We start from the raw sequence: 14,592 nt of genomic DNA on the forward strand, positions 1-14,592 counted from the left end.
CATGCTCAGGGTATTTTTATTTTTTTTTTAATCAAAGTTGGTAAACAGATTTGTTGTTGTTGTTCTAACGTATCGGGAATGTAGACGCAGTTATAAAGCAGGGAATGGCAGCTGTGAGAGTGAAGAGAAGTATTAGCTGTGCGCTTCACAAATGAAGTAATGCATGTAGCCATTTAAAGGGGGGTGCGAGGGCATATATTACCGTTACATCCATGGTCTAAAATTATCTGGCGGCACCACTGAGCTGTGGCACCGCCATCAACAATAGCAATCATGTTGGTCGCTTGGGCCAAGTTGGCTCCAGCCCACAAACTTCTAAAGCTGTTCTGTGCCTGTGCACTTTTCATCCTTGCTTGGCTTGATTTCCACACTGTTTTTTAAAGTGCCTTGTAAATGGTGTTTTTTAACTCTTCCTCTGAACAGCAGCCTTGCTTGCTTGCTTCTTGCTCTCTGCTCCGACCAGGTCCCATGACTAGGATTTTTTGGAGGCGTGGGCTCCTTCTTCCAGCTTCCAGTGACCCTTGGGTGCTTCCAGGTGGAGGGCTCCTAACACTATCAATCAAAAGGAATTGTTCTGTTTGTTTGTTTGTTTGTTTATTTAAAACATTTATATCCTGCCCTATGTCATTAGGATCCCAGGGCGGTGTACAAATAAAATCAATTTAGACAGTATAAAACAATAAATAATTTAAACAGCTACTAACATATTAAACCATTAAGCAAGCTAATACCAATTTAAAATCTAAAACAATAAAACAGTTAAAACAGTGTGCTACTTTAGGGAATGCTTTTAGCCCTCAACAGCTTTGATAAAACACCGTGTTTTAACTTGGCACCAAAATTTCCTGCATTGAGCAGGGGGTTGGACTCGATGACCTTGTAGGCCCCTTCCAACCCTACTATTCTGTGATTCTATGAAACCAATGTCAGCACCAATCGGGCCTCCAAGGGGAGGGCATTCCACAACCGGGGTGCCACAGCAGACAAGGCCCTCTCCCATGTCCCACCATAGTGTCTCATACTGGTGGGACGCAGAGGAGGGCTCCTCCAACAGATCTCAGTCCTCGGGCAGGCATATATAGGGGAGGCGCTCCCTCAAATATCAAGGTCCCAAGCCGCTTAGGGCTTTAAATGTCATCACCAGAGCCTTGAATTCTGACGAGAGGCATATCGGCAGCCAGTTCAATTCCTTTAAGACTGGTGTTATGTGATCTTTGCGAGATGTTCCAGTCAACAGTCTAGCTGCTGCATTTTGCACTACCTGCAACTTTTGACTCGTCTTCAAGGGCAGCCCCACATAAAGTACATTTCAGTAGTCTAATTGGGAAGTTACCAGCATGTGCACTACTGTGGCTAGGTTATCCCTGTCCAGGAAAGGCCATAGCTGGTGGTTCAGCCAAAGCTGGCCCCAAGTACTCCAGACCATGGAGTCCACCTGGGGCTCCACTGACAGAAATGGATCTAGGAGTGCTCCCAAGCTACACACCTGCTCCTTCAGGGGCAGTGCAACCCCATCCAGGACAGGTCGCTTACCCAGTTCCCAGACTCGGGAGCCACCAATCCACAGAGCTTGCGTCTTGTCAGGATTCCGCTTCAGTTTATTGGCCTTCATCCAGCCCATTACAGCCTCCAGGCACTGGTCCAGCACCTTCACCACCCCAGATGTCCCCGACGACAAGGAGAAATAGAGCTGAGCATCATCAGTGTACTGGTGACACCCCACCCCAAAACTCCTAACGACCTCACCCAACGGCTTCATAAAGATGTTGAAGAGCATGGGGGAGAGAATAGAACCCTGTGGCATCCCACAGCTTAATAGCCATGGGGCAGAAGAGGAATCCCCCAATACCACTCTCTGGAATCAGCCCTGCAGGTAGGAGCAGGGAATCCCCATCCCGCAGAGCCAATCCAGTAAGACACCATGATCAATGGTGTCAAAAGCTGCTGAGAGATCCAGGAAGATCAACAGGGTAGCACTCCTCTGTCTTTCACCCGGAGTAGATCGACAGTGAGAGCAACCAAGGCCGTTTCAGTGCCGCATCCTGGCCTGAAACCAGACTGGGTTGGGACAATCAGTTTCCTCCAAGAACACCTGAAGCTGCCCAGCCACCACACGCTCAAGCACCTTGCCCAAAAAGGGGATATTAGCAATGGGGCGATAGTTCTCACACACCTCTAGGTCCAGGGAGGTCTTCTTCAGGAGGGGGCATACTACAGCCTCTTTCAAGGTGGCAGGAACCACCCCCTGACAGAACGAGGCATTTACCACCCCCTGGACCCACCCAATCAATCCACCCCTGCTAGATCATATTAGCCAAGATTTTTTATTTATTATTGCATTTATATCCCGCCTTTTTTCCTCTTGCAAGGAACCCAAGGTGGCTTACATTATCCTTCTCCTCTCCATTTTATCCTCACAACAACAACCCTGTGAGGTAGGTTGGGCTGAGAGTGTGTGACTGGCCCAAAGTCACCCAGTGAGCTTCCATGGCCGAGTGGGGACTAGAACCCAGATCTCCCAGCTCCCAATCCAACACTCTTGCCACTACACCACACTGGCTCCTCACCACATGGGCAAGGGTCAGGCTTACGTGCAGTGGGATGGACTGATTCAAGTGTCTTGTCCACATCATCAGACTGCAACAACTGAAACTGATCCCAGAAAACAAACCAGACGGAGCACAGGACACCTCCCCAGACTCTGCGATAACTGTGGCATCAAATTCTGAGCGAATACGAGTCACTTTCTCCTCCAAGTGCCTAGCAAATTTAGTACAGCAAATGACCAAGGGTTCCAGTCCCAATTTCTCTGAGCCTGAGCCAGATCCCAATAAGCTCTTCACAACTTGGAACAATTCTGCTGGGCAATTATGCAGCTATTCCATCTTTCCCCCCTTAACAGAGTTTTTTTCTGCTAAGAAAAACAGTGGAAGCGGTGGGAAAACACAGGAGGGTTATACATTGAAGAGGATGTCATCTAGAACTCCCTCCGACCTAAAATTCTGTGAATGAGGCAGGACAGTTGCACAATACAAGCCTCATCTGGAAGTCCCTGTGATCCTTACTGTGAGATGAATCATCAGCTTCTCCACTGGCCATTTTATCCAGTATTTCCATTCTTTGCTCATTCAGTTTTTACCGAGCATCCACCTGACATTGTGGGCAGGCTGCTGCATTCAAGTATTATTTGAGCAATCATCCTCTTTTTCCCCAGAACTAATTTGTGGCAGAGTGTGTGTGTGAGAGAAAACACAATTGCAGCAACAGCCTGTCCAATGTGGACAGGAAAAGCACTTCTACAGCCTTCCAATGCTCCCATGTCTCTAAACGTAGCACTTTCCTTTTGCAAGTTTAGCATGTTTCCTGTTGATCAGGACTGGCGGGATTCGTGATGAAAGAGGCTCTCTTTCCCCTTGAACATTTACCCCTTGAACAGCATCTCTGAACTGACCGAATGTCAGTTTCTCTTCCCGCAGAGGTAGCTGGGGCGGGGGGAGGAATTGTAATCCAACTAGGGATGTCAGAGAAATCCATTTGGGGGGTGGAGTCTAACAAGTTTTCCTAGGCTTGGCCCCCCAGCCCAGTTCAAGGGTCAGCCCTGTGTACCAGCTCATAATAGTAACCCACCCTGTGGGAATTTTGTAAGGGCAAAGAAATTAAGTACCAGGGCAACCAATATACAGGAGAAATCATAGTTGCGGTGTTTGGCATTCAAGCCTGCTTAGAATTCAGGAAGATTTTCTCCATAGTTAACAAAGATGTGTAGCAGTTGCTTGTGGTTACTTGGTAGTGTGGAGAAAGCATTCTGTGCGTGCTCAGTTTTTCTCTGTTTGTTGCTTTATGTTTCACAGAGCTGGGCGGTGACTTTAGAGTGCAGTCTTAGAGAGGCATGCCCCGACTGAAATATCTGTACCTATGGAAAAAAAAACCCTGAAAATCTCACTGGACAGAAAATGAAGTATTAAGTCCCAGTTTTCTTCTGTTGCAATGTTTCAGATGAGGATGAGAATCAAACGGGGACGTGACCTAGAGAAAAATGTATGCATTTTCTCTGAAGCAGGAATAAATTTGGCAACATTTTCTTCTTTTTTTACTGACTCTACCCTGTGTTTTTAGCGGCAGCCTGGCCCAGGGAAATTCAGCAGCAGAAACTTTCCCATCGTTTGGTTCTCTCCATGCCAGGAAAAAAAAAGACCCATCTACTAAATTTCACAGTGTCTGGCAGCCTTCCACAACCTGGTGCCCTCAAATGTGTTGGAATCTCATCATCCGCAGCCAGCATCTGGGCTGCACCAAGTTGACAAAGGCTGATATATGTCTGGTTGCACTTAAATCACAGGAGGGAAACATGACTGGCTTAACAAAAAAATGGCAACCCCATCAATTCGTTTCTTTAATGCCCTGCCCTTTCTCTAAGGGGCTCAGCAGACATACATGGTCTCCACCCCCCTGCCGCCTCATTTTTACGCCCACAACAACCCTGTGAGGTAGGTTAGGTTGAAAGACAGAGAATAATCCAAGGTCACCCAGTGAGCTTCATAGGGATTTGAACTCAGGTCTTTCTGATCAGAGTCCAACATCAACCCACTATTACATTGCTCTGGTTTATCTAGGTCAGCGGTCCCCAACCTTTTTGGACCCTTGGGTACATTTGGGAATTTGAGAAACTGCTGTGGGCACCACCACATGGCTCCCATGGAGGATGTGGCTAGTCATGCAATGGCTGCCATAGGGGCCTGTCTAGTAAAAAAATGAGCTGAAGAGGGGTGGGGGAGAAAAAGAGCAAGGCTAGAGGCTGAAAGGGAGGGAGGGAGGGAGGGACGGAGGAGGAAAAACAACAAGATAAAGAGGAGGGGAGAGAAATAGCAAAGCTAGAGGCTGGGAGAGAGGGGAAAACAGCAAGGCAAAGGGGTAGAGAAAGAGCAAGGCTAGAGGCTAGAAAGGGAGAAACAGTGAGCTAAAATGGTGGGAGGAGAGAAATAGCCAAGCTAAGGCTTGGGGGGAAGTGGAAATAGCAAGGGAAAGGAATTGAGGGGAGAGAAAGAGCAAGGCTGGAGGCTAGAAAGGGAGAGAAAGAGGCTTGCCCTTACATTTTCTAAGTTTTTTCTTTAAACAATTTGTTTGAAGGGGGCAGGGAGGGGAGAGCTTAGTGGGTGCCATTGGAGGCCCCCGTGGGTGCCGTGTTGGGGGGCCCTGCTCTAGGTAGTACATACTCAATGCTTGGAGTGGGGTGCCTCAGAGAGGAGCTCACACCTCCTCTAACAAATGACACCCACACACTCCCTCAGATAATTTCCTTTCATATTTTTTTTAGAACTGTCAATTTTGGGCTAGTGCAATTTAAAGGAATCACCAGCAAGGGGTAAATTGAACCCCCAAGGATTCCCCAAGAAAAAGGTGGTACAGTTGTGTAATCCTTAATTCAGCCAGAAGAGGACACCGGAGGGTGGGCAGGGCCCAGACTGCACTTCCAAAGAAAGGAGGGCGCAGATATAAAGAATAATCCTCAGCAGCCAGGCAAGAGGACTCACCAGAGGGTGTCGGAGCTCCAGAGTTCTGGGAAGCAAAACAGGTTGCTGGGCTGTAATTCACCAAGGTGCTTGAGAACGAGGAGAGATGCTGCAGAGCCATGAAGGGAGATCATGATGTGTGTTTGGATCAGGAGCCATGGAGAACTGTCTAAGCATTGTCCCGGAGAAGGACTGCAGGCCCCTCCACCATTCCTCCAGCGACAGCTGGCCTTCCCATAAACCTACCCACAGGTTTCCTAATATGTTAAGGGAGAGCGCCGTGCCAGTTCCGATCAAAATGCAGATTAGACAAACTTCGCCACTTAGGTACCCAGTGGGCTTTGCCAAGCTTCCTTTTGGCAAGACGCGGGCAATCCGTCATGAAACAGCTGTGGCCAGTCACTCACTGTTGTCCTCCACGAGGAGGAGGTGGAGAAGATGGGTTGGAGCGTGGCCCAGGAGGGCCCAGGAAGCATAGGAGACAACCTTTCTTCCACAACCAACTAGGGACATTTTTTATTCTCCTGAGCCACAAACCCCGTCATCCAGAATACGCATATATCTATCTAAAAAAGCCAAACAAAATAATAAGAATTGCGCACCAAGAGATTGAGGCCAGAATCGTATCATACAGCCTTTCCCAACCTGGCATTCTCCAGATGTGTTGAACAACTCCCATGCTGGCTGGGAGTGCTGGGAGTTGTAGTCCAGCACATCTGGAGAATGCCAAATTGGGGAAGGCAGACACAATATGCACAAGTAAATGTGCATATATTTGCTTCTTTGGGGATAAATCATTCTGCTTTCACAAGACCAAAGAAGCCCATAGAGCCACGTAGCAGCACTGAAATCCCTCCTAGGTTTACCACCTTAAAAAAAATGCTTTTAACGGCAGCCTGGCACACAGAAATGTAGTACGTGACGTTTTCTCCCTTATTTCCCTATTCAAGCTGTGTGTGGACGCTTCATGCATTAAATTCCCGCATCTCAGGCTGTCATTAAAGGCACAAGAGTAGAGGCAGTAAAAGGGGAGCAATCTTACTGTCAGATCTGCATATGCTCAGAGGCACTCTTGGTCCCCATTTACTTCTCTGCATCTTCCAGGACTGAGCCCTGGGCAGATGTCAGGAGGCTGAAGTGCAAGAGTGAACCTGGTTGAAGTTCACCCTTTTGTAAGTAACCCCCCACGCAGGATCATTGGGAGGCTGATAATAAAGTGTTGGCTCTCGAGAAAAGGCATTACAACATCCTACAGTAACAAATGGACGCTGTCTGGGAAAGACCTGGAAGAGAGACTGAGCTGCTGCTGCTGCTGAATAATGGATGTTCTCTTCCCAGCTGCGCTAAGACAAAATTATCAGCTGGAAGTTAAATGCCTTGAAAGGACAAGCCAATTAAACGCTGGTTGATCTCTGGGACAAAGAGGGTGCCAAGAAGATATACGCTTGGTGGGGAAAAGCTTGAGCAAAGGTGCAGAGTAAGAACACAGGAAGAGCCCAGCTGGACCAGACCAAAGGGGGTCCACGTCATCCCACAGTGGACAACCAGAAGCCCTCTCCTGAGAAACCAGCCCTCACCTGGTGCTTGTCTCCAGCATCTGGTAATCACAGGTACACTGCTTCTGAAGATGGAAGTTCCACAGAGGTGGCCCGGCTAATGGTTGCAGTGGTAGCCCATTAATTTGCCTTTTATATCAGTCTTTGCCTCGCATCGAAAAGATAACAACATAGGTGGTAGATGAGCTTCCTTGGGGAGGGTGTTCCATAAATGGGGTGCCACAATGGAGAAGGCCATCTCTCTCTTGCAGCCACCCACGTAACTTCCTTCAGTGGGGGCACCTGTAGGATACAGCACTAAAGAGCCTCAAAAGTTATCAATATATTTAGGTGTGCTTACTCCATTTCTTTCCACTCTGTCCCAAATTTCCAGTATCATTTTTCTAGACTCTGGGGTACAGGGGGGATAACCCCCCCAAGAAGTGTACATGTTTTCCAACACCCCCACCCCCATACAATTAGGGTCGCCACCTTTAAAACTGGGGCCGTTCCTGTGCCTTTAACAGCAGCCTGATCAGCCAAGTTTAAAGTTTAAAGTCGCTTCCCACATGTTCTCCATGCCAGGAAAAATCTGCCTACATCTCTGCGCATCCAGCTGCTGCTAAGGGCAGAGGAGCTGGGCCAGTCCGAGAAAGGTGGCAACTTCACATCACGCTGGGCTGAGTTTCCCAGTCCTGAGACGTGCCACAGGGCATCCTAATAGTTTCTTTGGCCAAGAACTTCTCCTCCCTCTAGTTCCGGATGCTCAGGGATGGGTTATGGTTAAATCAGAGCGGTGAGTTCAGCTCACATCCGGAGGAACTGTGCAGCACAGTCCTGGTGTTGGCTGCAAGTCGGGTTGCACTGGGGCAACAGGTGGAAATGGTGGGGGTGGCTCCATCTAGGCATAAGGAATGAGGCTCAGGGGCCAGGGGGGAGGTGTCTTGACTTTACCCAGCTGGCAGGCTGGCTGGCAAAGAGCTGAAAGGAGGAGGGGGGGAGGGAGAGGGAGTGTGGGTGGAAGAAAGGAAACTGTGTTGACACCCATTGGCCTGGTCCTGGGTGTGCTGGCCAAGCCCCACCCGGGGCCGCTCCAGTCCCCGCCTGCCTGCCTGCCTGCTTGCTTGCTGGAGTTGAAAGCTGTTCCCTCACAACCCATGACAGCTCAGATGCTCACCCACGCAAAGCAGGAGCTGCAGATGCTCACACGCACACTTTGTACACTGGGCGACTCACTCGAAGGCAGACAGACCTCTTGACGAGCAGCCAGATGGAGCAGGACAGGACGGGCCCCTGGCATCACTCAGCCCAGCATTGCCGCATCTAGGAAATTCCGACTGCTGGCCCGGAGAAGGAAGAGAACCCCGGATGAACGGCCGCAAGCCCACTTTGCTGCTTCCCTAGACGTGGGAAGAGAACCCAAGAGCCCAGAGAGTCTTTGCTTCCAGCCTGCCCAGCTTTAACCAGTGGGCCTGACTCCCTCCCAGCCTTAACCAGGGAACCTGACTTCCAGCACTCACACTAAGCTGCTAGACCTCAATGTTTTCTTCGGCGACCCCTGGGAACCGGACTCAGGGCTCCGGACTTGCAGCCCAGCCTCTTCTTTAGCTGTTTGAGGCCTCTCCCCAATGTCAACTGGGAACAGACAGCAGGAGAATCGGGGTCCTTCTCTTCCTTGTTAAAATCTGCAGAGCCCCTCTCCTCTGGGCTGGGAGGCCAGACTCCTGGCCCCCCGCCACGCCTGCCCTCTTGACCCTCCCCTCCCCAAGACCCCCGGGCCAATGCACCCCCCGCCAGCCACCCTGAGCCCCAGCGTGCCGCCAGCCCTCCCAGCCCCCCCGCACAGCAACTGCAGCAACATCACGCAGCTGCATCAGGACGGCCGCCCGGCGCTGAGCGCCTTCATGTTTGCCGCAGGGGTGGTGGGCAACCTGCTGGCCCTGGCCATCCTGGGCGTCCACCGCAGGGAGCTGCGCGCCAAGTCCTCGTCCTTCTGCATCCTGGTGACGGGCCTGGCCCTCACCGACCTCCTGGGCACCTGCACGGCCAGCCCCGTGGTCTTCGCGGCCTACGCGCTCGACGCCACCTTGCTGGGCATGGCGGGCGGCCGGCCCTGGCTGTGCGACCTCTTCGCCTTCGCCGTGATGTACTTCGGCCAGGCGGCCATGCTCATCCTCTGCGCCATGGCCGTGGAGCGCTGCCTGGCCATCAGCTGCCCCTACTTCTACTCCCAGCACAACGTCCGCCGCTGGGCCAAGCTGGCCCTGCCCGCCATCTTCGCCTTCAGCGCCGTCTTCTGCGCCCTGCCGCTGCTGGGCGTCGGGCGGTTCAAGCAGTACTGCCCGGGCACGTGGTGCTTCGTCCGGATGGACGTGGAGCCGGGCGACCCGCGCCACGGCGCCGCCTTCTCGCTGTCCTACGCCGCGCTCACGGCGCTGCTCATCCTGGCCGTCTTCGTCTGCAACGGGCTGGTCGTCGTCAGCTTGTGCCAGATGCGCCGGAAGCAGCGGGCCCGCGGGCGCGGCTCCCTCCGCGTGGCGCGGCGGCGGCGGCGCAGGAGCTGGCTCGGCCGCGGCGAGGAGGAGGTGGACCACCTGGTCCTGCTGGCCCTCATGACCGCCATCTTCGTCATCTGCTCGCTGCCCCTCACGGTGAGTGCCGCGCCGGGCGGGGAGGCCGCAGCTCCGCGGGAGGGGCTCGCGCCCGGGGCCCCGGGACGGCTTTGCCGCGGGCCGCCCGAGCCGCTGCTCCCGGCGCACGCGGCGGGGCGGCCGCGGCGCGAAACGGCGCCCTGGCCGGCTGCGCCCCGCCGCTGGCGCGCCGCGGGCTGAGCGCGCCCGGCTGCCGCTCCCCCCGCGCCCGCAGGCGCCCGCCGCCAGCGCAGTGCCGGCCGCGGCGCAGTCCCGCCGGCGCGGGCGGAGGCCGGGGAGGCGGGCCGACCCCAGCCCGGGGCTCTTTGCGGGCAGCGACCTCGCCGCGGCCCCGGAGTGACGTCGCGCGAAAGCCGCCCGGGGCCGCCCGGGGCAGGCGCGGCGTGGTCGTGCGGGCGCGCTCGCAGCCCCGCCGCCTCGCCCCTCTCCCACGCGGGCGCGCGGTCCTGGGACGCGCGCAGGCACACGCTCCCCTCGCGGAACGCGAACGCGCGCGCGCGCGGAGGAGCCCGCGGGTGCGCGGAGGGAGCCGGCTCTCGCGGGCCGTCTAGGCCCGGCGGCCCCCCAGCGGCGGGGCCCGAACGCCAGGGCGCGGCGACGAGCTGCGGGAGAGCCCCGTCGCACTCGCGCCCGGCGTGGCGGCGCTTCCGGGCACGTCCACCCGGCTTCTGCTGGAAAGGGGTTCCGGGCTAGTTCGTCTGGGCCCGCGAGTCCCAAGGGACGTTTCGCGCAGCAGCTCCCAGTGGAGGCCGGTGGCTCCGACGTCAGTGGGCGGTGAACCCGCCCCGGGTTTCAGGCAGGACTCTGCAGGAGCTCTCCAGGGTGCTTCGCACGTGCCGCCTCACACCGTGCAGAGCTCCTTCGGAGTCCTGGCTGGCCGTGACTGAAATCCGGAGCACATTCACCGCCCCACTGACGTCGGAGCCACCCGCCCCCACTGGCAGGTTCCTTGTTGAGTTTGGAATGTATGGTCCTTGGGGCACCACCCTGGAGGGTGCCCCGATATTCTTTAGATCCAGCCCCTACACACAGACCTTGCTGGTGGGATTGTTCTATTTATTTCATTTCATTTCTATAGTGGCCCAATAGCCAAAACTCTCTGGGCAGTTCACAACAATCACTTGTGCTTGTCTGGCTAGACCTCTGGTTCATTCAGCCAGCTGCCAGGAGAAAGTTCAACACAGCCTTCCCCAGCCTCCAGATTTGTTGAATTGCAACTCCCATCATGCCCAGCCAGCATGGCTAATGGTGCCAGGTTGGGGGAGGCTGGTTTAATAGGTGGCAGGAGGACCTGTATGGCCACCTTGGTGGAGACGTCCCTTCGGCAGTGGATAGGAGGGGGCAGGAGGCATATTTGGAGGGCTCCTGCCACCTTGGGGGTGTGGGGAAACCAGACCAATATGAGGAGAGGGGGTGATGCAAATTCCACAAGGTCAGTGTTGTATGGAAGAATTGTTTTGTGTTTTTGACCCAAGGGATAAGACTATTGTTTGAGCACCACTTTCCTCCATTACATCCTTATCTTCTTCATTTTTTCTTTGCTTCCTCTTCTTTTTCTCTCTCCATTTCCTTTTGTTTACATAATTCATAAACAAAAAATGAAGAGATTCCATTATGAAACCCGGGCAGGGTTGCCAAATTATCTGAACAAAACCTGCCTGGCCCACTCTTGTGCCATTAAGGGCAGCCTGATATTTGAAATCTGATAGTTTCCACAGCACGGAGAGGCTAGCATTTGCCAGTCAAGTTGCTGTTCAAACAGAGGAGTGGGTACCAGTAAAAATTTTGGCAACCTTATACATAGACAAGTGTTCTCACGTGTACACCTATATTAATACAGAAAACAACACCTTAAAGTACATTGTCATTTTACAGAACTGAGAACAAACCCGTTCCTATAGGAATCTGGATCCCATATCTCTTTTCTTCCCATCCCCTCTTTTTCCCCTCTCTATCCAGATCCACAGCCCTTCTCCTGGTGTCCAGAATTGCTTCACATATTCCAGCACTGGCATTGAGGGGTTTGTCCCAGTTTCCATCCGGCTGCTTCACTCTCTGTTGCACATGATGCTGGCATAGGGGAATCCAGCCTCCTCAAGACATGTGAAGCAGCTTGTGGAAGGGCCCTGCCTTTGCTCCCGAGGGAGCTGGTGCATGTGTGGGCTAGAAAAGCAAGGGGATGATGTGACTTCACATTTTCTGGCCAGGCAGACAATGATGAGGCTGGTTTCTAAGCTGACGGAAAGAGGAAGGTTTCATCATCTCCATCCTTGGCAGATTGGGCAACTGTAGGGTTGCCAGCTGAACAGAAGAAGGCCTGCTCTCGTGCCTCTTAACAGCAGCTTGTTCTTCAGAAATGTGAAAGGGAAGCTTTTCACAACACAGAGGTAATCTTTAACCACAGCAAGGCTGGTAAAACAAAACAAAAATGTTGGCAACTGAACCATAGGAAGACTTGTTTATGTATTTGTTACAGGGCTATCCCAAGTTTCTGACTTATTCCTCCCATTTATTTCCCAACCCTCCCCAAGAAGCTCAGGAAGACGTGCATGGATGGATGGGATTACCCCATTCCTGCTGTGTCTTCACAACAACTTTGTAAGGTAGGTCAGGCTGAGAGAGTGACCAGCCTACGCTCAGCCCATTAGCTTTATGGCCCAATTGGGCAGAGATTCTAACCCAGCTCTCCCTAGTCTGAGTGTCTCACCATACTGGTTCCCGTGGGACACAAGGCACCCTGAAATATCTAAGGCTGTCCCTTTTTTAACCGCCTTTCTCCCATGGTTCTAACAGCAACCTGGCCTGCAAAGATGTAGCACAGCCTTCCCTAACCTGGTGCCCTCCAGCTGTGCTGAACTACGACTCCTATCACCCCCAGCCTGCTTGACTGTTGGCCTGGCTGGCAGTAATGATGGGAGTTGTAGTTGAACACACCTGGAGGGCACCAGGTTGGGGAAGGTTGATGTTCCAGGTAAAAGGTTGTTGTTGCATGTGTTTTTCATGGCATGGAGATATTTGGTGGGGAAAAGCTACATTTCTGCATGTTGGGTTGCTGTAAAAGGCACAGGAGCTGTTTAAAAAGGGAGGAAAACAAAGAGACAGCAACCTTAAGCATACCAGCCACGTGAATTTCCCAGCAGGGCTTGAGCCAAGGTTCACAGTTCCCTACACACACACAAACCACAGGGTATAAAGGGCCTGATACACTGAGAGGCCAAATGCTGCCCAACCCCAGCAGGCAAACACCCTCCACGGAACCACCGTTTGGTACTGCGCTGCAGTCACTGGGGCCTGGGAGCAAACCGCCAACTCCCAACATACTTCTCTGTGCTATACATTTAAAGCTGTTTTCAGTGCTGAGGTTCACCATCTTCTTCATATATGTCTATATCTCTGTCTAGTCTCTGTCTGTCTGTCTGTCTGTCTGACTGACTGACTGACTGACTCTCTGTCTATGAAAGCCACCTTGAATGCCATTTTTCTTCAAAGAAAGGTGGGGTACAAATCAAACAAGCAAAGAGGGAAGGCACTGAAAACACCATGCAGACAGAAGGAGGGAACCCTCCAGGTGCCGAAACAAAAAGCACAGCAAGTTGGATGATGGTCAAGACACAGGTAGCCTGTGTGATGCACTTTGTAATTAGGTTTTTAAAATCTTATTTATTTATTATATTACATTTCTATACCACCCAATAGCCAAAGCTCTCTGGGCGGTTTACAAAGATTAAAAACATTAAAAATACAGTAAACAGATTTTAAAAGCCAATTACATAAAAGAAAAACCCCATGAACAGCCAATATACCCCAAAAAACATATATCTAAAACAACTTAAAACAAGGAGTCTCAAAGCAAAGAACCATAACCATAGTCTTGGGAAAGAGCACAATAAGTTTTTCAAGGGTGCCCTTGAAAAAGGATTTCTAAACCCGAAACACGTTGGGCTTCAATTAAACGTCTTCACCATCATGCAGCTTGCAGTGCTTGCAGAGCTATGCGGGTCAGTCCAAAGGCCCATCTAGTCCAGCATTCTCTCCCTATGGTGGCCAACCTGGTACCCAAGAGGAAGGCCACAAGTAGGACAGGAGCTCAATAGCACCTCCCGATCTTGTCCCCCAGCAGCTGGTATTCAGAGGCATATACAGCCCTCATGACAAGTCGTCATCGATAGCCTTGCCCTCCATGAATTTGTCTAAGCTCATCACCACATCCTGAGGAAGTGAAGTCCATCATTTTACCGATATGCTGTGTGAAGAAATACTTCCATTTATCTGTCCTGCATTTCCCACCATTTAGCTTCATGGGGTGATCCCTTTGGGTTCTAGTATTGTAAGAGGCATTATCCACTTTCTTCTCACCAGGCGTAATTTTATCATGTCCCCCCTTACTTACCTTTCCCCAAAACTAAATAGCCCCATATGTTGTAGCCTGCTAAATGTCTGAGTGACTGGCCATGAGGAGTTTAAGATCAATTATGCTTAAATCCCCTGTTTACCTTACCTGTTCTGGGCGGCATCCCATGGAATTCTGGGAAATGCGTTTTCTGAGGGCATCTCACAAAACTACATTTTCCAGGATTGTTGAGAGGGGTGGGGGAAGTAGGGGGCCCTCTGCTCCATTCTTGGCTTGTGTAGACCCACAATTACAATACTCTACTGCTATGCCCCCAGACTCCGATTCCCCAGGTGGTGAGATCTCTAGGGGTGTGTACTGGAGTGTTATGGAATTGTTGTGATGATGTGGCTTATTTGCACCAGCTTTCCCCCACCTGGTACACTACAGATGTTTTCTACTACAACTCCTAACATTCCTGACCATTGGCCATGCTGGCTGAGGCTGATGGGCATTGAAGTCCAAAACATCTGGAGGACACCACCAGGTTGGGGAACGTCTGATTT

At 52.0% G+C, this 14,592-nt stretch overlaps 1 protein-coding gene and 1 long non-coding RNA gene across 7 annotated transcripts in view; one reads left to right on the forward strand and one right to left on the reverse strand.

The window, feature by feature from the left end:
• LOC146337523 (uncharacterized) lies at positions 1–8,583 on the reverse strand. Of its 2 annotated transcripts, XR_014784994.1 has the most exons (5): positions 8,223–8,583; positions 7,088–7,348; positions 5,532–6,076; positions 1,534–1,648; positions 1–552 (listed from the first exon to the last, which is right to left on the reverse strand). It is a non-coding gene; the product is annotated as an uncharacterized LOC146337523 (long non-coding RNA). The 2 variants fall into 2 exon arrangements; XR_014784995.1 differs by lacking the exon at positions 1,534–1,648 and having other exon boundaries at positions 29–552; positions 8,223–8,445.
• The window catches only part of PTGIR (prostaglandin I2 receptor), a 26,955-nt gene continuing 20,570 nt past the window's right edge, over positions 8,208–14,592 (forward strand). For 3 of the 5 annotated variants that reach the window (XR_014784992.1, XR_014784991.1, XR_014784993.1), the window contains exons 1-2: positions 8,758–9,696; positions 11,656–12,083. Coding sequence is in view for 2 of the 5 variants with exons in the window: in XM_084814779.1 (XP_084670905.1) it covers positions 8,827–9,696; positions 11,656–11,775 (990 nt within the window). In the remaining 3 variants the exon portion in view is untranslated. Of the gene's footprint in view, positions 9,697–11,655; positions 12,182–14,592 lie in introns of those variants that run through there. The other 2 variants (XM_084814779.1, XM_084814778.1) reach the window with 2 other exon arrangements.

Source organism: Heloderma suspectum, chromosome 10, assembly GCF_057233095.1.
Source record: "Heloderma suspectum isolate Gila_16-S chromosome 10, 16-S_ref, whole genome shotgun sequence".
In the NCBI taxonomy this organism is placed as follows: Eukaryota; Metazoa; Chordata; class Lepidosauria; order Squamata; family Helodermatidae; genus Heloderma; species Heloderma suspectum.